General features: G+C 35.1%; 5 protein-coding genes across 7 annotated transcripts; 2 read left to right on the top strand and 3 right to left on the bottom strand.

The window, feature by feature from the left end:
• The first annotated feature begins 3,072 nt into the window (after positions 1–3,072).
• On the top strand, positions 3,073–6,121 carry LOC108761358 (glyceraldehyde-3-phosphate dehydrogenase). 2 transcript variants are annotated; one of them, XM_018507830.1, is made up of 7 exons: positions 3,073–3,190; positions 3,279–3,399; positions 3,686–3,801; positions 4,064–4,321; positions 4,841–5,016; positions 5,530–5,724; positions 5,882–6,121. In XM_018507830.1, exons 1-7 carry the CDS (start codon positions 3,113–3,115, stop codon positions 5,997–5,999), a joined length of 1,062 nt encoding a protein of 353 aa, XP_018363332.1. In that variant the 5' UTR covers positions 3,073–3,112; the 3' UTR covers positions 6,000–6,121. The 2 variants fall into 2 exon arrangements, with proteins under 2 accessions (XP_018363332.1, XP_018363331.1); XM_018507829.1 differs by having other exon boundaries at positions 3,279–3,402.
• Positions 6,122–6,982: 861 nt separating this feature from the next.
• LOC108761437 (glyceraldehyde-3-phosphate dehydrogenase 2) lies at positions 6,983–11,169 on the top strand. Of its 2 annotated transcripts, none has more exons than XM_018507985.1 (5): positions 6,983–7,075; positions 9,526–9,619; positions 9,695–9,934; positions 10,021–10,275; positions 10,361–11,169. In XM_018507985.1, exons 2-5 carry the CDS (start codon positions 9,542–9,544, stop codon positions 10,787–10,789), a joined length of 1,002 nt encoding a protein of 333 aa, XP_018363487.1. In that variant the 5' UTR covers positions 6,983–7,075; positions 9,526–9,541; the 3' UTR covers positions 10,790–11,169. The 2 variants fall into 2 exon arrangements, with proteins under 2 accessions (XP_018363487.1, XP_018363486.1); XM_018507984.1 differs by having other exon boundaries at positions 6,989–7,082.
• Positions 11,170–12,040: 871 nt separating this feature from the next.
• Positions 12,041–16,317, bottom strand: Reps (RALBP1 associated Eps domain containing). The gene is made up of 5 exons (XM_018508093.1): positions 15,853–16,317; positions 14,044–15,325; positions 13,900–13,964; positions 13,547–13,760; positions 12,041–13,395 (listed from the first exon to the last, which is right to left on the bottom strand). The coding sequence occupies exons 1-5, from the start codon at positions 16,024–16,026 to the stop codon at positions 13,217–13,219; spliced, it is 1,914 nt and encodes a 637-aa protein (XP_018363595.1). The 5' UTR covers positions 16,027–16,317; the 3' UTR covers positions 12,041–13,216.
• A 1,114-nt stretch (positions 16,318–17,431) lies between these two features.
• On the bottom strand, positions 17,432–24,128 carry LOC108761465 (uncharacterized). The gene is given in 6 exon segments (XM_018508045.1): positions 17,432–18,204; positions 18,436–18,553; positions 18,555–19,383; positions 20,036–23,329; positions 23,529–23,843; positions 24,037–24,128. Coding segments are annotated over 5 exon segments (4,722 nt in total). The 5' UTR covers positions 23,782–23,843; positions 24,037–24,128; the 3' UTR covers positions 17,432–17,976.
• Positions 24,129–24,811: 683 nt separating this feature from the next.
• On the bottom strand, positions 24,812–27,020 carry Rpp30 (ribonuclease P protein subunit Rpp30). Its single transcript, XM_018507893.1, has 7 exons — positions 26,532–27,020; positions 26,250–26,458; positions 25,703–25,771; positions 25,432–25,632; positions 25,203–25,270; positions 24,999–25,078; positions 24,812–24,921 (listed from the first exon to the last, which is right to left on the bottom strand). The coding sequence occupies exons 1-7, from the start codon at positions 26,638–26,640 to the stop codon at positions 24,812–24,814; spliced, it is 846 nt and encodes a 281-aa protein (XP_018363395.1). The 5' UTR covers positions 26,641–27,020.
• Between the last annotated feature and the right edge of the window lie 393 nt (positions 27,021–27,413).

The following is a 27,413-nucleotide window of genomic DNA, read 5'->3' as shown; positions in this document are numbered from 1 at the left end:
TATAATTACTGTATATATATATTTTCTTTTTTTAAAATTTATTATATATTATTATATATGCACTGCATTTAGCAAAATGAAATGTTCAATAAACAATTAGTTAAATTGAAGCGTATCTGCATCTAGATATATAATAATTAATAAAATTACCATATATCTGTTACCTCAATAAAAACATTAATTTATCACTCACCAATCAGATGCGCAACAACGGAGTAACATCTGCAATGTCGCTACGATGATTCTTTGTAACAAAAAGAATATAAAATCCCAATTAAAACAGAGCAGAAAAAATCAATCAATGTTTTTAAAAATTTAAGCAAAAATTGAGAAATTAAAAAAATATTTACTAAACACAAAATTACCTTGAATAATTATATAAAATAAACATATAATTTTTTAAATATATAATTTTTATAAAAATAAAATTTTTTAATTCACCATTCAGGTAGACATTCCGGAAAAAAATATTTTCTATGTAATTATATAAAATTATATAAAACTATGTATAATTTTATATATTTGTATATAAATGGATATACTTTATATACAGTTATATACAATTTTTTATATAATTTTACATGTAAGTTTATATATAATTATATATAAATATGCATATTTATATAATTATATACAATTATATATAAAATATTTCTTTCGGGGATTTATAAAAATAATTATACATTTTCTAAAAAAGATCTTAAAAATACATATTTATAAAAATTTAAAAATAATTTAAAAATAATCCTCTTTCCTTATCATTATTTTTAAATGATTCTAAAACAAAACGACTAAAAAATGAACAGAAGAAAAATATTGATTTCATATAAGCAAAATTATTTACCGTAAGGTTGCTCCGCCGGTGCCCGATGCTTCTCCCAGACCTCCTCCTCCTCAGAATTGGGTTGACATCCTCTCGCACAGGACACTCGCGTAAAACACTCGCGAATAATACACTATAATCGCGCGCGGACTATAACTCGAGTCCGACAACTTGAACGGCACTCCCGAAGCAAACGCGCGACGCGACGAACCGGCTGCGGTTCGTTCATTTTCAAGTAAATCGACGACGAGGGTACGTTAGCTTCCCCGTTGAATTTTTACACGAAGAGAACGATTTTACTCAATATCTAAAAATTTATCTACATATACATTCAGAATATGTATCCGAAAATTTTTAGATACTTAAGAAAAACCGTTCTTTTCGTATATATTCTCCGGGTACTGAGCCCTCTCACCACGTCAAGGTGTACCCGTGGGAGGGAAAGTATCATCTAAAAAATATAATATACAGTTGTTATTTATATTACTATACTAAAAGGGCTGAATCTCTTATTACGATGTCTATAAGATATACGTAATTAGAGTCAATGGAATGGGTTAGAGATTAATAAAAAAAGGAATATTTCTTTTATTACCGACAAACAGTTTCAAAATTACATTCAATTTTTTATCATATCACGAAAAATGCAGGAAAACAAAAATTAATTAAATTATTAATTACCAAATTATATTAATTGTGAAAATAGGAATCGCATAAATTGCATTATTTGTATGAGAGTATTAAGGTAGTTTTTTTATGACTCGTGTGATAGGTACCGTTCAAAGAATAAAAATAATTGTCGTCCGTAATTATCGCGAAATAGTAAATTCTGTTTTTTCGCGTTTTGACTTCAAATGAATGAACTGTACGAAATGTGTGTTCTGTGATATATGATTGTCATCTCGATTCTTTTATGAATAATTAATCGTGCGAGCTAGTAATCATATATTGTGAATATTCATAAAGTATGTTTCGTATTATCTAGCATTTATCGCAATTATGTTTTGAAAAAGAAATGTGAAGAAGAGTGGCACGCGACACGATTACCTGCTTGTACAAGTCTCGGTAATGGAATGACTGCGCGAGAACTTCGCATAAACGTGACGCGCCGCCCGCCCTTTCGCATCGAAATAATCTCAAAGATCGCACGCCGATCATCTAACAGCGTTTTTCATTGGCAAAACTAGTGCGCACTCAGTTCACATTAAAGCTGTTGTACACTATTCTAATCTAAATATAAAAGTGAGATATCTGAATTGATCAAATGCTCAAAATTTATTTTATCAGATAGCACAATAAAATGTATCGAATATTTCACAGTTTAATTCGTTTATATATTTTTATTAAACATATATCTTTACGTCGATTTTTGTACAACGGCTTTAAAGTGCACTTAGTGCGCACTAGTTCTGCCAATGAAAAACGCTATAACTGACGAAATACTAATCGGAATTTCACATAATATAAAGTTAAATTATTAATATATATTGATATACGGAGCTCGGTTGTATTTAAAATATATATTTTTAATAAAAAAGATAAAAGCGTTACTTTTGAGCAACCTTACTACTTGATTCATCAATTAGCGTTCGTAGATATATCGTTTCAATCGTTTGTCGTGGATTAATGCAACATCCAGAGCGACTCGTACAGCACGTCCGTCCGTCTCCGAAATCGCCGAGCGAATGCCGAAGTGATGACGTAGTCAATCACAAAAAAAAGCGCCGCGCGGCGAAAAGCGAGGGGGAGCGAGCCTTCTCCCCACTCCTCGCTGTTCGTCGCGCGCCGTTTAGAACCCAATTATTGCGTATGAAAAATATTCACGGTTTATTCAATTATTCATATTTTACATAATTTTGACAAATGGGTATCGTTATACATTCCGCATTTGATTTGTGGCATTACTAGTTTAATTCTTTAAACGTAATTGGTAATTATTTGCGTGTCTGATATATTTTTGATGTTCCAACGGTACATTATGTCAATCAGAGACAAGAATTTTCAAAAACTTTCAGCTCTGATTCGTTAAATCTAACGGTACGTCTTAAGATTACTGTTATGGGAAGTGTTTGCGGGCCCCCTAAATTTTATTATAGTATCTCTAACTTTCATTAGCTCGATCATGTAACTTTTTTCCTGGAACAGAAACTTGAAAAGTGAATATCGTTGTATTTAAGTTTTGTGATAACCTTCACACTATTTAAAATTTGACAAAATGTCATTAAAAATTCTTAAATCTTGTTCTTCTTTTTCTTTAATAATGTATTAGACTAAAATAGATATAAAATTATGGCAATTGTAGGAATTAATGGATTTGGAAGAATAGGGAGAATGTGCCTTCGTGCTTGCCTTGAAAAAAATATTGAAGCAAGTTTTTCATTATGTGAAAAGTACAAGTACAATTAATGTATTATTGATTAAAAATTAAATAATAATATAATAATATATATCACAGGTAAAATTAATCAACGATCCATTTCTTACAACTGAATATATGATATATCTTTTTAAACATGACTCTACCCATGGGTCATATCCTTTACCTTTGGAGTGCGACAATGAGTTTATTATAGTTAGTGGTAAATACAATTGTAATTGCACTATACTTAAAAAATTAAATCAGAAAGGTATACTGAATTTTATTTTAATTTATAATCTGTATTTTATAAATATTACAGAGAACTTAATAATCTTTATGAAATATAAAATACAAAGCATGTAACTCTTGTAATTGTCAGAGAAATTTTTATATTTCATTAAATTTTAGTCTCTTTATTTTTTATTTAATTTAATTTTTAAAAATATATAATATAAATATTATATTTCTTTGTAAAATATCATGAAACATTGTTATTCAATGAGAGACAAGAATAGCTACGTCGCAAGAAAAGCAACCGTGGAAAATACCTTGGAAGAATAAGGGAGTGACATACGTAATAGAAGCTAGCGGAGCATTCACAACTCTAGAGAAAGCAAGTGTAAGATTTTAATTTTTTATTGCAACAGGATCCATATTAAATGTGGAAACTGGAAAACCATTGATTTGCCAGAAATTTAGAAATAAAAGAAAAAATGTTGACCTTTCTTTTAAACAGTTACATATTAATATATTTATCACATTATATTGGACTGAAATAAATCTTTTTATATTATTCTAGTTCTTTTAGTAGCATCCGATATCGTACAATTATATCAATTTAATATATTTGCATTAAAAATAAAAATAATACAATTATGCAGTTGCACATCGATGGCGGCGCTAAAAAAGTTATTATCACTGCACCGTCGGTCGATGCACCAATGCTCGTTTTCGGGGTCAATCACACTTGTTACAGTCCCAAGAGAGACAGTGTCATTTCTGCGACATCCTGCACTACAAACTGCGCAGCTCCAATTGTCAAAATCATGCATAACAACTTTGAAGTTCTCGAGGCGATGATAACCAGCATACATGCAATGACAGCATACCAAAATACCGTGGATGGTCCGATAGAGAAGGTTAATAACGACTTGTCTTTTTTATTAATGACTACTATTTAAAAAATAAGTTCTCCTCTTTTACATTTTCTTTTTTCATTTAATTCGAATTATGAAAAATAAATATAACGATAAATGTATGCTTTTTTTCGATTGTTTACACAAAAAGAATAATTTTACTGAAATATCTAAAAATTTATCTAAATACAGATCTGAAAATAAAAATTGGATATAAAGATAATTATCTAGAAATCTCAAACATAATAAACAAAGCTACAAAAAGTTTTGACATTACAGCAATCATTTGAACGTTTTATATAATTATTCGGATCCAAACAAAGTTATTTTCAAATCTGTATTTAGCTAAATTTTTAGATTCAGCAAAACTATTCTTCCTGTGTAATTACATACCTAACACGATAGAACATATCCATGTTCTTTTTAATTATTTATTCACGCTTACGCAGCATCACGGTTTAAAGAGCCTGTAAATAATCATTATCAAAGTTTCATGCTTTGAATAATTATATTTTATCGCAGCATCGACCTACGGCATTATGGAGGGACGGTAGGGGCGCTCTCCAGAATATTATTCCGACCGCAACCGGCGCGGCTAAGTCATTAGCCAAAATTATTCCCGAGTTGAAAGGCAAGATCTCAGCCATAGCGTTCAGGGTACCGATTCCCAACGTTTCATTATGCGATATGACATTCAGGTAATTAGCGGATGTGAACTGAGTTTACCGGCCGACTGGCCTGTAAAATCCAGCGACGACGTATTTGATACTCCAATTGCTAACGTAACCCTGGTAAAAAAAAAGTTGATAGAGAATGATTGAGAACAATAGGATTTCTATCTATTTGGATCGTTTTCTATAAGTTTATATCATTTTCTAGCGTCGACCTCACGAGCATCACGATTGGTCGGATATGAATCCTAATGAATCCTATCGTATTTTATCGGTTCTATAAGATTTGTATAAAATTCCTATAAGATTTGATGCAAATTACTGAATTCACAAACCAGATTTCATATTCAAAGCGACAGGATTTTTCTCTATCAACTTTTTTTACCAGGGAAGAAATCACGCTCGGTTTTGCATGAGGCAATTATATATAATTTCATTGACGCAATTTATATTTGATCGAAATTAAACTATATTTGATATAAAATTCGAGTTTTGTATGTGTCACTGGAAGAGTTTTTGATATTTGCGACGTCGCTTCAGGGTTAATAAACCGGCGACATATGAAGAAGTGAAAGAGGCGATGAGAGAAGCTTCCGAGGGGCAACTGAAAGACGTGCTGGGATACACGGAGGACGATTGCGTGTCGTCGGACTTCAACCATACGACTTATTCTTGCGTGTTCGATGCTAAGGCAGGCATTCCGCAGACTAGTACTTTCATCAAGATCGTTGCTTGGTAATAACGCCGTCGACTTCGTTAACTCAATTTATAAATTCCGACATAATTTATGATATCTTAAATATGCAATCTACTCCTGATATATAATATATATTTACAAGTAAAAAATGCGATATTTCTTCGATTGAAACCCCTTAAATAATCCTTTCCTCAGGTATGACAACGAATATGGTTACGCGTATCGTATAGCCGATCTGGTTCAATACATGTGTAATGCCGATTTCGACAATATTCCTGTAATAGGACAAATTCTTGAGCATGGTGATGATTAGGAATAGGAACAATTTATCAAAATTAAAATTATAATACACGCAATTGATGCAATTATATTCCATTTTCAATTCTCGAATAAACACATCTTATAATTTGTGCAACTATATTACTATAATATTAGAAAGAAAAATTACCAAATTTAAACAATAAACAAATTTTACAACATCTTGTCGTAATATACATATATACAATATCCTTTACAATTTACTTTGAAATTTTATTATTTATAATTTAATTGCTACATTTGTTTATTTAAATATTTATATATACCAAATAAATATTATTTATATTTTAAAATAAATAATACATGTATTTAATATATATAATGTATGTGTATAAAATATAGACATATCATATAAAGACATAGACATACTATAAACACACAAATATGAAATTATAAAAATAAATTATAAATAAAAATAATTTTAATTATTATAGTAAAATAAACATTAGTATTAGAATTCTACTCCGAAATCTAGTACTAATTTTTATAAATCTTCTGGTCCGAAAAGATTTATTATTAAAAAAAGATGCATGAATATATATGTATATATATGTTTTGAGTTTCATTGCTCGCGTTTCTACCAATTGTAGTTTAATTTTAATCTATTTTTTCCAGGTCTATTTGCCACTGAAGGGACTCTATTTATCATTAACGTGATAAATAACAACAACTTCTGCTCATTTTTATCAATGTCTAACAATTAGATTAATTAGAAAAAGATGAAGAGTAAGTTGAATCGAGATTAAAATTAATTTATATTAAAAAACAGGCATAACACTTAATTGTCGATATCTATCGCATTAATATTAAATAGATTCAGCGGCAAATAGATCTGAAAGAATCGAAAAAGTTAAAAAACTATTATTAAAAACTTCTTGATATCGACGATACCGACATAGTATCCAGTTGAACTTCGCGGCGCGTCAACATGTCGACAATCGATAATCAAGTCACGTGGGCTTCCGAGCGTCGGCGACTAGACACGAAGCACCGTTTTTTATATTATCGCACCCGTGCCCTTCAAATGACACTACTTCGTTAGTAGCCGGATCGAGTGGAACTGGTTTTTCGGTACGCAGTAAGTATCTTTTCTACTTGAATTATACTCCCGTTTTATCTCTTTCTTTCTCCTCCTACTCCTAGTGAATCCATTATCATCATCCGTTGCTAATCGTTCGTTCGCCCGTCATTTTTTGCCCGAACATACGTGTGACACGTAACCGCAAATCGCGTCTGCCATCCCACGGCCTAAGTTGCACCGGCCATTTCTCGTGACGTCGATTGGACCAGTATTTGCTGTCGCGACAACTGCAGAATGTTTCGACTGTATTTCTGCAAAAAAGCCTTCGAGAAACGCGATGTGACAAAGTCGAGGAGATGATGTAACCGGATGGTGTGATATCTTTTTCTTACCGTCCATGATATTCGCGTTGAAATTCGACAGAATCCCTTCATTTGATGACGCGGATGACGATCGTTAGACGGCTCTCACGCGATCAATATTATCGCTCAACAATTACACGGTTATACTAACGTCTGATTACAATGTAATAAAAGACATCACGCGTACGATTAGGAGGCATACTTTAACAGAGTATTGTTGGAATGGCATTTGAGCTTATATTTAAGATAGTCTTAAACATAATCTCAAGAAATTATTCAGTCATTGATTGAGTGGAATCAATGCAATTTAAGATATATAAATTATTTATGATATAAGTATAAGATTGAACTGTTAATATCATCCTTCTATCTGCTTCCACTAATGTAGGATTAACTTTAATATCGGTTCAACTTTCTTTTTCTAGTTTTAATTTAAGAATTAGATTAGAAAAAACGAAGAGTGTATAAGATAACTGAGGTTAAAGTTGATCTACATTGATGAAAATCCACAATTAACAAGCATTAATCCTATAAAATTAATTATCGTTATGTGCACTAAATGTATTGCATTACTATATCATTGATTTTATACGATTTTGATTAAAAATTTTCCATTTTAACTGTTGAACTATTAAATAGGTATTATATAGAATTTATTTCATACGATTTGGTAGTTTCTTATTATTTATTAAGTCCAGCTATACTTCTATCTTCAGGCATATATTTTAATCAGTTACTTATATTTCAGAAGCTTATTAGGAATCATTGTTTTAAGTGTATAATAAACGTGATTTTGCATCTCAAATAATAATATGTAATAATATAATTATTTGAGAATAAAATTTGGCACCTCTTGCTATAAAAAAGAAGTTTTTAAACTAATATCTGTGACAGAAATATCGGTTTGTTTTTAATTATATAAATAAATATCAAACCATCGTAATTTCTCTCAAATACGAATAAAATCTAATTGCAACATTAAATAGGTTTTATTATAAAAAATTTGATTGCGCAAAATTATAAATATCGTAATTTTCAACTTTTATGCATTTGAATAATAAAGATAATTTTGATTAAATTTCGATTAACTCAATTGGATAATTTTTATAGCAGAATTTTTGTTTATTCTCTAATCTAATCTTTCTTCCATGTACCAAGATGAAAAAGTAGTAACTCAATCTTTGTTAAATACTGCAGACATCGATTATTTAGTTAATTGAAGCTTAGTCAAAGTTGTCCGAATAGATTTCCCTTGATGTAAATTACATACGTCAGGAATGCAATTGCATGATTTTGCATCACGATGCGCGACGATTTACGTCAGTTTTATCGAGCCGCCGATCCGATAATCTCACGCACGCAAGGTCAGGATCATTTTCAGGGACGCCGGGATGTCGAGGAACTCGAGACACACCCCTTTAACCTTGCCTGACCTATAAGATTCGCCGGTGCCCAATCATACATCGTGCCGTCGAGGCTTATGCCAAGACTGTTCTCACCTCAACTATATTCTCAAAGATACATTCAAGACTAAATTATGTTCACGTAGCAAAATTATATAAGCATTTGTGAATCTCTCTGATAAATTCGTTACGTTTATAACTCCGATAATTTCGTTATATTACATTTATAACTCCATTGTATTTTTTGTAATAAATAAAAAAAAATACACACACACACACACACACACACACACGGGAAAGATTTTTAATTTGTCCGTTAATAAATCTAATCTTAAATACAGAATACTGATAATGCGAAACACTTTTTCTCTACAGTATATGATGTTCGATTAATAAAACAAAATAGACTAATAGACTGATACGATAAAACATTGGTAGTTTTCAGTTGCGTCTACGCGATCAATATCAACTTTCATATATGCGATATTTATAAGTATCCTTGAAACGTGATTGATATTCTGAAAATGGCAGGGAAGCAAATGATGGATCACCATACGTCACACATCTATTTAGTTCTAACCTAACGCCCAATAATTTGTTATAATAATTCTTAATAATGAGACTAATTCTCTCGCATGTATTTCACATGACTCCGCCGATTTCATTGATTGCAATCACGCGCAGAGCGCATGGTCGTTGCGTAGTGTCTTTTAACGTTCTTGCCCGATTTTCCAGTTGCAATCAAGACAACATGAGCAAAATCGGAATTAACGGATTTGGTCGTATCGGCCGTCTCGTGCTGAGAGCTTCCCTGGAGCGCGGTGGTCAGGTATGAAAGGAAGATAGTTCCACAAAATTAGCCGGGTCATATTTGTTTTACTAATCTGAGATCTCTGTCAATCAGGTCGTCGCCATCAATGACCCCTTCATCGGTCTCGATTACATGGTATACATGTTCAAGTATGACTCCACCCACGGCAAGTTCAAAGGAGAAGTCAAAGCCGAAGGCAACTGTCTGGTTGTAAACGGAAACAAGATCGCCGTCTTCAGCGAGCGCGAACCGAAAGCAATCCCATGGGCGAAGGCTGGCGCTGAGTACATCGTCGAATCGACTGGCGTGTTCACGACCATCGAGAAAGCATCCGTACGTGAAACAAAACAAAATTCATACTTCCAGTAGAATTCTCTAGTACATCTGAGTTTAATGTTTTTTTTTTAATGCATTTGCAGGCTCACTTGGAAGGCGGCGCCAAGAAGGTCATCATCTCCGCCCCGTCAGCTGATGCGCCGATGTTCGTCGTCGGTGTGAACTTGGAGGCTTACGATCCAAGCTTCAAGGTCGTCTCCAACGCTTCGTGCACTACAAACTGCTTAGCACCTCTCGCCAAGGTGGTCCACGACAACTTTGAGATCGTCGAGGGCCTCATGACGACTGTACACGCGATTACAGCCACTCAAAAGACCGTTGACGGACCTTCTGGCAAGGTGTGTATCATGCATAGCTGTTTAGCAAGAGAGATCATTCGAGATTGTTGTTATATAACACATTTATTTGCTTTTCCGGTAACAGCTGTGGCGTGACGGCCGTGGTGCAGCACAAAATATTATTCCCGCTGCAACTGGAGCTGCCAAGGCAGTTGGCAAGGTCATTCCCGCTCTCAATGGGAAGCTTACTGGCATGGCCTTCCGTGTACCCGTGCACAATGTGTCCGTGGTCGACTTAACGGTCCGACTCGGCAAGCCCGCCTCCTACGACGCTATCAAAGCCAAAGTGAAGGAAGCTGCTGATGGTCCTTTGAAGGGTATTCTGGGCTACACTGAGGACGACGTTGTCTCGGCTGATTTCATTGGTGACAACCACTCCAGCATTTTCGATGCCAAGGCTGGCATTCCTCTAAACGATAACTTCGTGAAGCTGATTTCGTGGTATGACAACGAGTTCGGTTATTCTAGCCGAGTCATCGACTTGATCAAGTTTATGCAAAGCAAGGACAACTAAATAGTATTCAGAAGTCGATTGTTCATCTGTGTCCTCCTAGCTCCGGCCTCGCCGTTCGAAGTCACTGTGTGGAGCATATCATTGTAAAAAAAAGCTGATGTAAGAAACACTGTATTAATCGGCGTCATTATTAATTTCTAGCAGGAATCTATCCGAAATATAAAGATGTTAGAACGTACGTTCTTTCTCACACAATTAATAGAATTTTAGCTAAAGTAATATCTATTCGTCGGTGATTAAAATATAATAATAAGACAGGCTCTATATATAGTGTTCATATCTAATCTACATATTTATCTCGTTATTATTACAGTCAATTTGCCAATAAAACAAATATAAATACTCTAACTTGAGTGTTATACAGTAGAGCCTGCAGTGTCACAAAGTAAACATTACATAAAATCAGAAGTGCGTGTGACAATAGGATGATATTTTGATTCTGTTGTATTAAATTTATTATCGCGATTTTATTCATCGAATTCCATCACAGTACATCACCACGGAAGTTTTACTGTACTTGTATAGAATTGCAGTTGCAATACTCGACTTGCATCATTCATTCATTCATATTCAAGAGATGTGTTACAAATATTTCTAATTTTTTTCTTCTGCATAATATTTTTCCATTCACACAATGACATCAATAAAAATTGTTATGAAACTAAAGTAGTTTTTTTATTCATACTTGACAGACACTTCTGTATATGTATTCTACATTGTTACATTTCTTTTTTACAGGACTGCAGACAATAAATCAGAAACAATTCTGATACAAGTATTAATTTTCTATAATTTTTACACAGTATCTATTATATAGTTACAAAAAAATCTTTGTTGCATGACTCGTTGATTTTCCAAGCTTTTATTTCTAAGTCTCGTGATATTTGACAAGACGATTACTGATTACAATATATATATTTCAAAATTTCACGTTATATGGCACAAAGAGTTATTTATAGTAACGACGGTCGCTTGGCAAATTGATTTATCCGCTATTTATAGGAAAATAAGTAAAAATTTGGAAAATGTGATGAAGGCCTTAACGTTAATCAGGAATAAATATATATTTAATCGGATAAAAATAGCGATTTATAAATAATATGCTGAGATTTATATAGAGCTGAGCCACGGAGATTGAATTTTAATCGAGAATTTAGTTTTTTTTAGACCAAAATTTTAAAGAGTAGGAAGTTAGAAAATTTTATTTAAATAATAGTAATTTTTTCTATAAAGTAATTCTATATTTATTGAGTAATCGCTATTATTAGATATTATGAATGACGATTATTATATTAACTCGATTTTTATCGAATAACTTTTGCGGACGTGGCTTTGATAGATCTATATTCTTCTCAGACCTTAGTTTGCACCAACTTACAGCAATAATAATAGGAATTGCTATAATCATTTCAAAAAATTGCTACATCAAAATCGATGTATTCAACGTGAACTGATTATGAGCATCATATATCTATATAAATTTATTTTTGAAGTATTCTGTTCCTGCAGATTCCACTTTTTCCTCGTATATATCTTCAACGTTTAACAGGCGTTTTATAGGTACTTGTTATCACGGAATAAAATATAACTTCGCGTACAACAATCCTGATTATTCCATTTCTCCATCAATGCCATTTCTTCGTAAAAGTTTTATATAGTATGAAAATTCAATTCGAAATACAATTCGATTTTGTTGCAAACAATAAATATAACTTATTCGTTTTTACAAATACGATTCAAAATACATATCATAGTTTCGTTTACGGCGAACAAAGCTCTTTAGAAGAGATTCATCAGTTTACAGAGAAGAGAATATGAAATATATAATTCTTATAAAATTAACAAAGTTAACAAGTTTTTGCGCATAGAAATCACAATCAGAAATTTCAAATATCTATACTCGGATAGAACGATATAATAGATGCATTTGTATGCGCGGCATGCTGGAAATATATATAAATTCGTAGCGATAAAAAAGGAAGTTTCAATGCAAAACATAGTATACAAGTCAATAAATCACAGGGAGGAATTCGATAACGCAGGCTTTAAACCAGAGTGAATATTTTAACACTTACATATAAATGTGAACAATAGCTGGTAAACTTGACAAAAGCAAATTCGTTTGTTATATATCAATTTAGAGATCGTAATCTCAGTTTTGTATATACATGATTCACATAATTTATGTCATAGTCATTCTTTCAATCTCAAGTATAAAATATCTATGCAATATTTCTTTTTGTAAATCGCGTCTCCTGCCGCATCTGTCTGTCTATATTGATCGTTATGAATGTGAATGAATACTTCATTGGGAAAAGAGGAATTCTAGACTAGCATAACGTATTAAATACATGTGTTTACAATGATTCGAAGAGATATAATACCTCATAACTTCAAGCAAGTGAATGATAGCGAATAGTAATCACATCAAGTCAAGAGCAAGAGTTTTGCACGCAGATTTATACGTTCTTGGAGTGCGCTAGCCAATTCACGTGTCAGTTCTTCGCAGACTAAGCGTAGTTCCGCATTCTTTTCCCTTAATTCTTGTAAGGTTAACCTCTTTTCATCTTCTTCGTTCTTATTTTCTTCTTCGCCACCATCTCGTTCTGTTAGGATTATATTTTAATTATTAAGCATATAGTAATTACGGAAAATAAAGATACGATCGAAAAAATAGTTTGAAGCATCTATTTTAGAAGTATCTATAATACTTAAAATCATATATTTAAACTTATAAATAATGAGATAATTTCTTACTTGGACTCGGTTTTCTATAAATATGAAATGCTCCACAGACTCCAGTGAATTGTTGAGATTGTGGTACCGTGTTTTCTATAGATGATAACGTATTTTCAGGCAGTTCACTCTTAGGAGAAAAATGAGAGAAGTCAGCGACAAAAGCTTGACTTTCGCTTAACGTTCTTTGTCCTTCACCCTCGCTCCTTTGACCGACTAATTTACGAGGCGAAGTCTGCAGCAAAAATGAATCATTATAATCCTTGACTTAAAAAACGTTTAAACAAAGTTATATTTTTTACAAGATATGTAGAATAAAGTATCCAACCCTTTACAAAGGTATAAGAAAATTGTATCGTATATAAGAAACTTACAATTCCTGGAGAGATTCTAGGTGGTACAAGTGGCGGCGCTCCAAGAAAACTTTGACCATTTTTTCCTATCAAAACATGCAAGTTCGTAGCATAAGACTTGGGTTTCGTAATTGTAGTATCGTGAAGTTTGGATAATATATATACCTAATTTATTAAGATCGAGACTAGAACTGCGCGCATGTGTTCTGTACGGTCTGGGTGGTGGTGGAGGTGGTGGTTCCTTTTTAGGAGTCACGATGACAGCGTCTTCGGGAGCTGCAGATGGTTTCTTTGCGAGAGGTCGTTGCACTAATGACGCTGCAGAATGTTGCAGATCGTCATCTCCCAAGGTTGTGCAGCTGCTACTGCTGCCGTTAGCACCCGAAGCGAGAATCGCTGCTTCAGGCGTTAAGCGCAACGGTACTGGATGCAAAATCTTCGGATCGCGTTCGACAGCTGACTTTTGGAAATCGAAATTCACCAGCTGCAATCCTGGACTAGTAACTGAGGAGCTGCTCGCTCCAGTTGGCGAGTCCACAAACTTTGTCCATTCCTTATTCTTCTCGCGAGCATTCGCAGAGTTCGGTGGTGATTTTTGAGCAGTTGTCGCCGATGGGATTTGTGGCGCGGCAGTTGTTGCTGTTTGCATGACTAACAAGATCGACAAGGACGGAGGTAAAACGTCGGGCAGAGGCACATGGTTCCTCCTCAGTACGACGAGATGCATAGCCACGTAGAATTCTTGTAAACTGAGCGCCCCATCCCTCGTGACATCCGCGAGCTGCCAAATACGTCGTAACTCCGAAACAGGAAGCCGTGATTTTTCGAAAAATGTTCTAGCTACAGGCCCGGCTAGAAGACCCTCCGGATCAGGCTGCAGCTGCGCGAATTGCGCAGCGTAATAATCACGCTGCTCGTCGCTGATAATCCATACTTCCTCCGGTGGAAAACCAGAGCCATCACCTTCCCCATCACCTTCGTCGCTGCTGTGACGCTCCGAGCTCTCCTCTTCAGTGCCTAACAGTTGTCTCTGCTCTTCAGAAACTAGTAAGCCTTGCCAACCTCCGGAAACAGAATCCAGGATTGTCTCGCCACCCAGCATACCGTCATTTCTCTCTTGAGTCACGCTGTTTGTCGGTGTAGGAGAATCTGTGCTACCACCAGTCTCACGTGGGGATTCTGCTTCGCTTTCACTTTCGGTAGTGCTCTCAGGGGCATGATGTCTACTCTTTGCTCCTCTAGTTATGTCTGGACTCCTTCTGCCTTCCTCATCACCGGAGGTTGGCCATGTAAATCTTGGCAAAGTAATAACATCCAAAGATGCAGTTATCATATCTCTGGAGACCTCCAGACCAGCCTGGTGAACCGCAATGAGTTTCAGCACTGCATAGAATTGCTTCTTGCCCAGATGCGTGTTACCTTTGGTTCCCATGCAGATGTCCAAGATCTACAAGCAGAAAAAAAATATATACTTGATGTTAACAATATATATATAGCTATATACAACCGAGTATCTATGGAATGCTTCTCTTTCTTTTTTCTTTATCTTCCTTTCTAACAACTATCTAATAGCAACGATAGCAGCTTACTTTACATTGCAACTAACGTATACATTAGTTACATTACAAGAAACACATAATCTTTAGGATGTTCAAAGAACATAGAGACATATCTAGACATCCTTAAGACATCCCTTGGAAGTCCGTATCATACAGGAAGAATCCTCACAAAGCTACAGCCAGCTATAAATGATTATGGAAAGCAAAAGTAATGATATTTTTCATCGACGAATTTAATCGGTTCAACTGCTACGACATAACCTCCACAAGCGGACCCTAATGTTTCGTCTGTCCATCTGCACATATGTCACCTCAGTACAAGAAGCTCTCGAATACTGAGATGAAGTCTGTTACGACGCTACATTGATATCAGGGAATCGTCAATGTCGCACTTCCATCATGCCACGGAGCTCACCTTCATCGTGACGTCCCGCGGCAGGTTAGCCGAGCGCAACAACTCGGCGACTTTGATCACGGGAACGCTGTCGTTGTCCGCGTTCTCGCAGCAGTAGATGAATATATCGCCGTAATAACGGTGCTCAGTCGCGGTCAGATGCAGACTCGCCATCGTCAATAACTCCCAATCCATCTTGACAGCCTGGCGCGTTCGCGCGGCCGAGAACGGTGCTCGTCCCCGGGTCTCGTTCGTCCGGGAGCGGGCCGCTTTCCTTCTGCCACAGCGCTCACTCGCGAATCTGCTTCACGCTTTGCTTCTCGGTGATCTGCAGCAGTTGCATCTCTCTCGCGGTTCTCCGCTGAAGAACCCAAGGAACGTCGTTCGCTAGTGCCGCTACGTCTGCAACTCCGTTTGCGTGATTATCGCTATCTCCGGCTGACTGGCTGGCGCGATCGTGATGTTCGTGATGTTTGACATTACCATAATCCGTGTCGACTAACTCGCCCCGTAAGAAGTGTCAACTTCTAAGCGGTGGTGCGTGCGTAGTAACTTCGTATTTATGATAGATACTTATAGAGTAATAAACAGGGTTGACAAAAAAACATGTTTTAAATAGTTTAAAACATGCTTAATTGATGTTTTGAATATGTTTTAAACATGTTTTTTTATAGTACTGTTTAAAGCATATTTGGAGCATTAAAAACATATTTAAGAAACACAATATCTTAAAAAAAAAAACATTAGCTTTACCAACTCTGATGATAAAAGAAAGTTTGACCACAAAGTTTTGTGTTTAATAAAATATTAGTACATAGTATATTTAAAAAAAAAAACAAACTCTGGATTGTTATAATAAAATCTTATTAAATATAATAATACCAAAAATAATAATTAACATCAAAACCACCTTTAGCTTTGATGCAAGCTCCAAAGACCTTTCGGAAATACATCACAATCATCGCGCATCTTTCCGTGAATAAATTCTCCCAGGTAGTCAATAAAGCGATCTTCACTAACCGATGGAAATCTTTTGATACAGAATCTTTTTGATATTTGGCTGCTTTCCTTTTAGGAAACATAGTTTACACAAATCTTGTTCTGTATATCTTTATTATTTATTGAACAATAAAGCTCAAGAAGAATGGAGAATGACGAAAGCAGCCTTAATAAAGTGTAATTAACTCCAGAGTTTGTTTTTTTAAATATACATTACTACAGAGAGTTCTACACAGGTCACTATATAATAATTTGATAAATACAAAATTTTATGACCAAACTTTCTTAATTGTCAGCTTGGACATATTGTTAATAAAAAAAATGACACAAGTAAAAAATTGATATTTTTGAAATAATAAAAGAAAATGGACTCTAAAATCTTTAAGCTCGATATGTGTCAATCTGTGTCTCTTCAGCTTCATTACTTGAATCTCGAGTCTCGAAAATGAACTGCTGAGCTTCGTGAAGTAAAATCTGTATAATACTTTCAATATTTTGCTTAATATTTATATCATACTTTCATTAATTTTACTTACACACTAGATTGCAAACAAAAGACTTAGAAAAAAATTTAGACAATAATATTAATTCAGACTGGTCAGCGAAATATATTTGACGATTCATATCACTCTGATCTAACGATATAACTAATTTAACTTCGATGCTGAACGTGAGCATCGAAGTTAAAAGTTCGAATTGTTTTATAAGTAATAGCCGTAACAATGAACGTGGAAATTACATTATATCGCTGATACTTTGCTATCGCACACTACTTTCTTTTTCATATAAAAATAAATTCGATACTGTCCGATGATTGCTCGCATTTAATACAGTTTTTCTTCCTTTACTAAGATATCACTATGAAATTGAGATTGTTATCACCAGACAGAACACATGCGCATTTTCCATAGTTAATAAAATCATTCGGAGAGAAAAATTAAACGAGTAGTTTATAGCCATCGGACAGCGATTCCGATATTTGAGAATGGAAAAAAGAAAACAACCTACATCATATTAACCGTACAAAATGGTTCGTGACTAGAAAAAGTTCTTACGCACAATGTTCTGTAAAGAACGTTACTTTCGCTAATAGTTTTGCTGCAATAATTTAATTTTGACTTTTTTCATTTTGACGAAAAGCAACAGTCAGTAGAGCGGAGAATCCTCCGCAATGATCGATATACTTTTCTTCGTGCTATCGTAGCGTCCGGCAATCAATTTCTGTCCAGATGTCTTAAATCGCAGCTGCATAGATGAATCTTCTCCCGGACTGCCGGTAATATTGTCAAAGTCCAAATTGCCGAAATGTTCTTCGAGTAAGTCCTCCAATTTTTTTGAGAGCACCTCAATTTTCTTTATTTGTTCATCATCGTGCTGCAAAAAAACATTTGTTTTCTAATTGAAATCTATGCGAATTAAACAAAATCGAGAAAAATTCAACTTTCGAAACTAAATTTCTTTTAAAAAATTTTAAATATTAAATTCAATCTAGTTTTAAAAATTAAATGGTGCAATTTCAGGCATCGATTTATTGCGTCATACTTATGATTTTTATATGATAATTAAGGAAATAAATTGGATACAAAAAAATTGTCTATTTTTTACCTGATGATCTAATTTCGCGTTGTTAATAATGCGACGAAAATCTTGTATAGCGTGTTCGACTTTGTGATAAATCCTATTTTTCAACTTGTACTCGATAAGCTCAAGAAACATCGGACTTCTGGCCGCCCTTATTGTCGTACGAGAGTGTATATTTGATAATCTTCGCCTCGTCCATCTGCCAGATAGTTCGATGAATCGTCTCTAACTTATTGAATATCAGAGGACTGAGACTCTGTTTTCTCCTGGAACTGCACCACACCGTCCAGCCACGATCGCTCGATTTGCTGGCGCACTTGCCTTCCAAATGTTCCAAATCCTTTTTCTTCCCATGATTTGTTTTCATGGTAGTTGACATATTGTTTACCCTGACAGTGCCGACTTTCATGCACGATCCCTCCTCCAATTGCAGATCGTTGCTGTCCGTATTTTTCATCGTTTTCTTGTCGGCCGATTTTCGTGATTTGTGTAGAAGTTGATAGGATTGTACGGGGTCGTTCCTCTGACACTTGCGGCCAGGAATTGGTATTACGGTGGTTACCGATGAATTGGTCGCGCACGACTTCAGCGGCTCTTTCTTTTCAAGGTGTAGGTTGTTTGTTTTCATGGATCTTCGTACCGTTTCAGAATACGTGGCTCTTCCGACGTGACTTTCCAATTCTTTTGTCGACGTTTCGTCGTTCTTCGCGAAAGAACTAGCGACATGCTCACGAGAGAAGATCGCTGGGTATTCGCTATCGACGATTGTCGCGTGAGTCTTTATATCTGCATCCGTGGTTAACGACAATGCGAGCTGATCTGGTTTTACGTCAATTTCCGAGTTATTCGAAGACTCTAAACTTCGTCGATCTACGTTGTCCTTATGTCGCTTCTGCTTACCGACGATACTCACGTTATTGAGAGTCCTGATCAGCCAGGAATCCGTTTTCACGTTGGTCTTGATACCGAGAGCTGTTGAACATGCTTTTTAGAAAAGGATTGTTTTGCTTATTACTAGGTACCATCTGCAAAAAGATCGCGAGACATTTTTAAGTAGTTTCGATAATCCGAATAATGAAATACACGTGAAATCCTCGCGCGCGAGAAAGTTTATTATTTCAATATAATGCTTTACTCTTTATTCTAATAAATTAGTGTTAATTAGTTCTTTCTCTGGCGAAAACTTTTTTCAGAATTTTATTGGAACTTTTTTTAGAGAAGTCTACATTTTTTCTTGGAATTTTTCATATATATGAATTCTGAAATATTCTCTCAAGGGTTTCTTAGATCTTAGATTTTTCCAATTTTTCAAAAAGTAAACTTGATTTTTTTCAGATTTTATAAGATTTTATCAGAAATTTACAGAAATAAGAAATTTAAAAAATCTTAGAATATTTCACTGAAGTATGAAGAATTCTAGATAAGATGTGTAGACTTTGTCAGTACTTCTGAAAAGTTCCAATTTTTGTAAAAAAATGTTCGTAAAAAACTGAGAAATTTTCTAAAAAGTTATAAAGTTATTCAAAAATTTAGAAATTTAAATAGTTTTAAAAAATTTATGAAAAACTCTGAGAAAAATTTTCACCAGAATTATCTAAAAAATATATTTTATAAAATTCTTTACCATTTTCATCCTCGCGCGACTGAGACACTGAAACTACACTCATGCTAGGTGATAATCTGCACGTGGATTCCGAATCATCCTCTGAGGCTTCATAGGAAGACGCACAGTCAGCGTTATCATGCTTCAATGATTTCGGATCACTCTGCTGCGACACGATTGTTAATGCTTCAGCGAGATCTTCGTTCTTATCTTCCTTCTCGCTGTTACTATTGTTACTGTTGTTGCAATCGACGTTTTTAGACGTATTACCACAGTCCTTTATGTTAAGGGCTTCAAGAAGTATCTCAGCCGAGGCGCACGCTGCTTTCCAGGTGACGTCCTGACGAGTGTTCTGCGACAGAGATTCTGTGCGTTTCAAGATTCTAGGTGAAGTCTCAAGATTGAACAGAGGCACGGGTAACTGCGAAGCTAGCGGGAACGAAGTCTTTATCAGCGTCGTATTGCCGATGTTGGTGGACAAGGTTGTCGCGTTCGCGTGAGATAGAGGCGTCGATGATGCTGGTATCGATACATTTTTTCCATTATTACCACACACGTTGTGATGACTGCTCGCGTGTACATTGCGAGACGCGCTATTGCTTGATCGACGATTGGGTCTTCTTTGATGTCTCTTCTTGGGAACATTGTAGCTGCCCGGTTTCATGTACACTCGCACGTCTTCAGAGCTATCATATTCTTCGGGTGTTTGTTGCACGTAGAAACGATTGCCGATGAAGTTGCCAGCGGCCCAAGGTGTGCTCTGGATGTTCGGCAGATTTTGCAACGCTTGGAACTGCCGATTTGCGTCACACTGCGGTTGCTTGGCTATAACCATCGAGTACTTGGGCATCTCCTGAATGAATAATCGCGGCGCCGAGTTCTCGTTCGTCCTTGGCTCTTCAAAAGTCGATGCAGCCGCTGGAGGCTGTGCGTTTCGCATGCTGGCGAACCAGGCCGACAAGTTGGCTGCCATTTCTTCGGATTCCTTATCGAATGTCCGTGGCTCGATCTGACTGAGCAGGGTGACTTTATTTCTAGGTACAGCCGGGAGTTCTAGTTGCTCAGTTTGCGATTTGACATAAACCGGATTGATATTTGCGTTTTTAACTCCGTAAATCTGTTCGGTGTTACTGCTGTTTCTCGAATTGATATCGGTACTAGGATAAGACCCGAAAGTGGGATAACTGACTCTATACGTTGGAACACCTGAATTGGGAGTAGAATACGAAGAGTCTGAATGGCTGGATAAAGGAAACGTGAAGGATAAACAATTCCGCGCATACAGTCCGCTGTAGCTCATAGGAGCGTTCGTTGCTGAATGTTGAGATCGGATGGATTCGGTGTTATCGATTAATGTCGTAAGCTTATCTTCCGGCGTGTAATCGTGTCTTCTATCTTTCGTTGCGTCCGCGCTGCTTTCCATTACTTTATTTCTCAGCTGCCAGAATTCGGTGTTCAGCGATTTCTGAGTGAAATCAAATTTCTTGGCTAATGCATCTTTCGTGCGAAGTTTATGACTTCCCAGGCTGCCGATGTCGGAGTGACACACGGAGACGTTCGGCATGGACTTTGTAGTGTTAATCATCGACGATAAATTCTCAGTAATCGTCCATTTGCTCCGCAATTTGCTTTCTTTAGGATTCATCGATTGTTGTTCCTGCTGACAGTTGGAGTTGTATTGAAAATTACGCAGACTGCTCGTTGGTAACGATGTCGATGTCGCGCTGCATGGTTTTTCCGGCGAAGATTTTCCAAGATTTTGTTGAAAAAAACAGCTCGAAAACAGTGGGAAGAAAAGATTGTAGGTCGTATAAAGCGACACGTCGCCTGGAAATGACGATGTCATATTGCGTTTCTGGTTCATCATCTCTTTATTTTCTCCAAATTTCTGAAAAGTCTGCACTATTTGCTTTAGTAACTCGCACGTGCTCTCTTCCCATGTTTGAAAGCGCGCGATCAATTCAGGATCTAATCTGTCCAGCAAATTAGGAAAATGCTGTTTGTTCAGATAGTTATCAAGGCTCAGCCATCCATTGCTAATGCGCAGAAGAGCGTTTATGAGATCGTCGGCAAAAACTCGATCCCCCGCAAAGACCGGAATGCAAGTCGAAGATTTCGTGATCGCCGTCCTGGTGGCAGATGACAGACAAGTTAACCAGCTCCGCTTAGAATCCGTTTGCAAATCTTCAGAATCGAGAACACTTTCAGCCTGAGTGCATCCCCAGTAAGCTGTTTTTCGAATCAACTCTGGATACTGCGATCTGTCGACGCTCGAATCGTCCGTTTGAATGCCTATCGACGTTCTATTTTCATACTCGGAGCAGAAATCTATAAACCAGTTCGTCTTGTTAGACATATTGTCGCCTGCACCGTTGAACAACATAGAGTCAATCTTGTTGCCAGGCTTCGATTCCTCCTTGCCTAAATCGTTCAAAGACGTGGTGTTACACAGAGCAGAGACCATCTTCTCGGCTTCAATGGTGAAGTCAAAGCTATTCGAAGACTCATCAGAGTAATGTTCCTCGTCCGTCTTCGCGACGGCAGAGAAAGATTTCTGCAAAGCACACTCGGCAGACTCGAGGCTTCTGTTATTTCCTGTGACAGTTTGCGCAAACGTTTTGGAAAATGTTTCGGTCTGGGAAGGCCAGCCATTCTCACTCTGACCGGTTGGAATGACTTGAGACTCGCAGGCATTCGATGTCTTGTCTGCGTTATGCTTGAACGGTGTGAAATCTAATGTGGATGAAGGCTTGTCTCCTCGCGGTGCTGCAAGCATTAAATCAACAGGCGGGTTCGAGAAGAGTGGAGAGGACTGCACTGTTACTGGAAATTGATTGTTGTTGAAGCTAGCTAGGCTGGTGTAAGGATTGAGGCTGGTAAGCGGGAAAGACGAGTTGGCGTTGACGGTTTGCAGACTACAAGTATTTGTGGCCGAGATATTATAGTAGGAATTCTGCATCGGATGCTGTTGCTGCTGCTGCTGTTGCTGTTGCTGAATGTTCTGTCGATCTTGGATGAGACAAAGAGTCTGCATATCGGGCGGCTTAAAATTGAAGGGCTGCGGTAACAGATGCGTCACTCCAGAATTGTTACTGTAATGCTCGTTGTGCAACGGTCCAGCATGGGTGAACGTGGATGATGCTACTAAAAAGGATGTGGTCGATGGAGGAATCGATGCAACGCTGGTGGATGGTTGATCGAAAAGTACTACAGGTTTTGGATTGTACGAGAGTTGCTGATGTTGCTGCTGCTGCTGCTGACAGTATTGTTGACCGCGGGACGGCTTGTTCTTGGCGTGCCATCGATTGTTTTTACCTGCATTCGCACAGAATATTTTAATTATCATTTTCGGTTTACATAACATTGTTAAAGTTTACGATTTTTTTATTACTTTCAATGCCGTTTTATTACTGAAAGACTGTTTTATGAAATATAATTGAGAAGAACGGAGAAAGAAAGAAGGAACTGATTTATATACGAGATTAGAGTACAAACTACAGTCTATCTTTCAGACCTTGAAGTTGTAAATGGGCGGAATTCGGTGAAATAACGTGAGACTGAACACTCGGATAAACGCACGAAGGATGAAGTGCTGTTCCACACGATTGAAGAGTCACCATTGGGTTACTAACGGGAGCATATAGAATTTGCTGTTGTTGCTGCTGTTGATGATGATAAATGGACGACGTTGTCGATGGGCTTGGGATCGAGGATGACTTGAGATGATGTACGGACGATCGATTTGAATGTGCGGCCGTCGGGCGCATGATCTGTTTGGACCTTAAATCAAAATTGAATCCTCCACTGTCCAAATCGATGTTAGCAGCTTCTATTAAACGACAGAATCTTTCATATTATCGGTATCGCAATGCAATTATCTGAGATATTTATCACGAATTATTCAAACTTAAAAGCAATTGGTTACGTTCTTCGCATTTACACGTCAAATTATATCACTTCATTATATTAACTTCGCGTTGATATTGTATTATATTTAACTTTGTGAAAAAATAATGATTTACTTGAATAAGACCATAACGCTGTTGTGATAATAAATGTTGCCACCAAAACGCATCACATTAAATGTAATAAAGTTAAGATAATGATAATTAAAAAATCCTTATATATATTTTTTTGAACTCATAGTGATAGTCGTTTATCTAATCGAGATGAACATAGCCGTTGTATCAGCTGTTGATTGAAGCTCATTTAACTTCTTATTGAAAAGAATAATACAAATTTATAGAAATATCATTATTTTTATTTTACAATGTTTTAAATAAACAAATAGTTAATATATGAAATAATACTGACTCTATAATCTAATCCTACTATTTTACGGTAATATCGATTCTCGGTAAGAGTAGCATATACTGAAAGATATATTAGATTATTATGAATAATCAAAACAATTTTTGTTATTAAAAAAAGATAAATCGTAATATGAAAATCCAAAACAAATATTACAATTTAATATTGTTAATATTGTAACATTTTATCATTACATAAATAGTAGGATAAGCATGCATATACAATGTCTTACAAGAAAAGTACAAAACAGACTAACAGATGGCTCTTCCAGGTAATTTTCGTGTAATTCTAAAAAACGATCGAATACTCAGCAAAAACAATCGCGATGTGCATAAATGGTACTGTTGTACTTACAAGAATTATGAAATAGAAATTAGATAATATATATATTTATATAAATACAATTTATTAAAAAAACATGTTATTAGCCTGTTAAAAACATTTAATAGAATTTTTTATTAAATAGAATATAAAAGTTAAATTTTTCTAATTTAGAGACTTTTTTCTTCGTTTCTTTCCTATTTCTTCGTCCTCATTTACATTCGATTTTTTTGCAATTTCTATCGTAAACACTGACTTGCCAAATATCCGCTTTTCTGAAATACATAAAATAATAAATCTTTCTGATTCAGTCTCGTGTAAAATGTGGACTTAATAAATTATGATGACTTACTTGCTTTTAAAAGAAAAAGTTGACATTCGTTTAATATAACTGATTTTATTTTATCTCGTTTCAAACCCAACACAGATGCACTATGCGCCATAATAAAAATTGAATAATTATGGATAATATAGTCTATGCAACGTTTTTATGCATAATTTCGTCAATAAATTTTTATATAAAATTCAGTATATTATACATTAGATCAAAGGATACAGATTTATGATATCGTAAGGACTCCTGATCAAATTCCTATTATTTGCACCACTGGATATGATTATATTCTGTACATAAAAATAGATTGAGTTAACATATTGATAAAATAAGCGTATTTAAAACTGTATTATTTACTACAGCAATGCACAATGAAGTACAATTGATTTAAATGAGAATTTAATATCTACATATATGTATCTAATGCATATTATAATAACTATGTACATACCATGCTTACGCGACACATTTGTAATTGATAAGAACGATGAAGAGCCGCTACACGTGTTTCTGGTCTCAAAAGATCTACGTACTGTATTTCAAAATACAAATCTCTTGCTATTGCCTGTCGATATACTTTTCGATTTATTTTTATGCCAGAAATTTCTGGCTTTATCGTAATGAGATCTACTTTTACGGTTTGACAAGCAAACTAAAAAAAGAAAAATAAAAAGAGATAAGTTCAATATAAATAAAAAAGAAATAAGTTCAATATAACCAACCTCCAACATATCTTGCTTGGTTGGGACAAGAGCATATATATCATATTTTCTCAAATTTGGACATTGTGCCTATAATAACAGAATTATGTTTAATATAATATATATATATATATATTTTTTTTTATTATTTCAATAGATAAACCTTTTATTTTGAAAATCATGTAACATAGCTTCATATAAACGTTTGTTTTTGGTAGACACATTGTAGAAATGTACCTTAATCTTTAAGCAGGTAGATGGAATGCTCAAAACGTTCCAAATAAATTTTATTTTTACAGTTATATTTTTTAATAGTATGTATAAATTTAAATTATTTTTATATTCTTATGAGAAATGTAAAATTAATGAATTTTAAGAATATTGGGTAATACTTTTCATTTTCCTTTTTCACAGAATAAAGTTTTTAAGATAATTATGCATGAGGAGCTGTGGTCATCTACTTAAGTTAATATATCAATACTTTACTTATACTATGTCAAAATTTAAATTATTTTATCTTTCAAAATAAATGGTTTCATAATACAAATTTTATAATGTAAAACTATACCAATGTGTGCGCTTTTATAGAACTTGAACAAATAAATGTTAGCCTATTAAGTATGCTCAGTTTTCCTTTCCATTTTTCATTCAGTTTTGAAATATCAATTGGATCGGGTACCACACTTGTTACTTGTTTAGTTTCATCCTTCTTTTTTTTATCACTATCCATAGCACTTTCATTTACAGTGTGATTTAATGCCACTGTCCTATAACCCACTAAAGCCAAATAAATTCATAAGATAACAAAAATTTAATTTCTTCTTATTTTTTACTTTCACATTGAACTTACTTTCATATAATCTCAATAAAATATCATTCAAATTATCTATCCCTCCTTCCGGTATATTTACACACAAATCAAAAAAACCTTTATTTAATTTGAAGGATTCCATTTTCATAAAATCTATCAATATATGTATAATTACAACATCTACAAATAATAGCTAAACAAACGTGGTGAGCAAAAGAAAATCGAGTGTCGTAATAAGTAGATTCCAATGTTATAAAGAATTTTTATGCAAAGAATTCAATGTTTATAGAAGCATTCAATGAACACTACACGTGCTATACGTGTTGAACACTTCTCCCTATTGTGTGCTGCATCTTAGACATCTTTCTGAATATATTAAAGCAATCGGTATTCGCCAATCATCACTTCAACAAGTAAAATCTCAACATTACAACAAACTAAAGAAAACCATGTGACGATTTGACTACGCGGAATCGTATACAGCAATATAGTATACAACTACGAGTCAGCTGTTCACAGCTGTGTGGACTTCCGCCATATTGCTGAGTCATCAGACACATGCGTCGATCAACGCTAAATAAGCGCGCGCGATTTAGATTTTGTTGTAGTTTGGAAATAGGAAATGTGTTCGATAAATGGAAATTTCCTTAAAAAAACATAACTATGATATGGACTTATGGATAAAAATAGAATATGAGAAGGGATTATAGAGAATTGACGGTGAAGTTGTTAAGACGCCATTCTATGCAGATTGGATAAAAACCGCAACAGGGAATAATCACGCAAATAATTTATTTGACAAAACTACCTTTTATTCCCAACACTCTAGATGATTATTAATCGGAAGTTGTATCGTTAGCTACAGTATGCCTTGGGAAAAAGACGAATCCAATTGTTTTGTTTACAATTTTTAATTGCCAA

This window comes from Trachymyrmex cornetzi, unplaced genomic scaffold (assembly GCF_001594075.2).
Source record: "Trachymyrmex cornetzi isolate Tcor2-1 unplaced genomic scaffold, Tcor1.1 scaffold248, whole genome shotgun sequence".
Lineage (NCBI taxonomy): Eukaryota > Metazoa > Arthropoda > Insecta > Hymenoptera > Formicidae > Trachymyrmex > Trachymyrmex cornetzi.
The sequence above is the reverse complement of the archived record's forward strand: the minus strand, read 5'-3'. Positions and strand labels throughout refer to the sequence as shown.

Excerpts from the sequence above, each read along its gene's own strand:
- Reps (XM_018508093.1), bottom strand. The coding sequence starts at position 16,026 with ATGGATTGGGAGTTATTGACGATGGCGAGTCTGCATCTGACCGCGACT. Across the intron at positions 15,326-15,852 it reads CGCGGGACGTCACGATGAAG|ATCTTGGACATCTGCATGGG; the intron begins GTGAGCTCCGTG and ends TTCTGCTTGTAG. Across the intron at positions 13,761-13,899 it reads CTAGAATCTCTCCAGGAATT|ACTTCGCCTCGTAAATTAGT; the intron begins GTAAGTTTCTTA and ends TTTTTGCTGCAG.
- LOC108761437 (XM_018507985.1), top strand. The coding sequence starts at position 9,542 with ATGAGCAAAATCGGAATTAACGGATTTGGTCGTATCGGCCGTCTCGTG. Across the intron at positions 9,935-10,020 it reads CGACCATCGAGAAAGCATCC|GCTCACTTGGAAGGCGGCGC; the intron begins GTACGTGAAACA and ends ATGCATTTGCAG. Across the intron at positions 10,276-10,360 it reads TTGACGGACCTTCTGGCAAG|CTGTGGCGTGACGGCCGTGG; the intron begins GTGTGTATCATG and ends TTCCGGTAACAG.
- LOC108761358 (XM_018507829.1), top strand. The coding sequence starts at position 3,113 with ATGGCAATTGTAGGAATTAATGGATTTGGAAGAATAGGGAGAATGTGC. Across the intron at positions 3,191-3,278 it reads GCCTTGAAAAAAATATTGAA|GTAAAATTAATCAACGATCC; the intron begins GCAAGTTTTTCA and ends TATATATCACAG. Across the intron at positions 5,725-5,881 it reads TTCATCAAGATCGTTGCTTG|GTATGACAACGAATATGGTT; the intron begins GTAATAACGCCG and ends TCCTTTCCTCAG.
- Rpp30 (XM_018507893.1), bottom strand. The coding sequence starts at position 26,640 with ATGAAAATGGAATCCTTCAAATTAAATAAAGGTTTTTTTGATTTGTGT. Across the intron at positions 25,772-26,249 it reads CTATAAAAGCGCACACATTG|GCACAATGTCCAAATTTGAG; the intron begins GTATAGTTTTAC and ends CTGTTATTATAG. Across the intron at positions 25,271-25,431 it reads AAATGTGTCGCGTAAGCATG|AATATAATCATATCCAGTGG; the intron begins GTATGTACATAG and ends TTTTATGTACAG.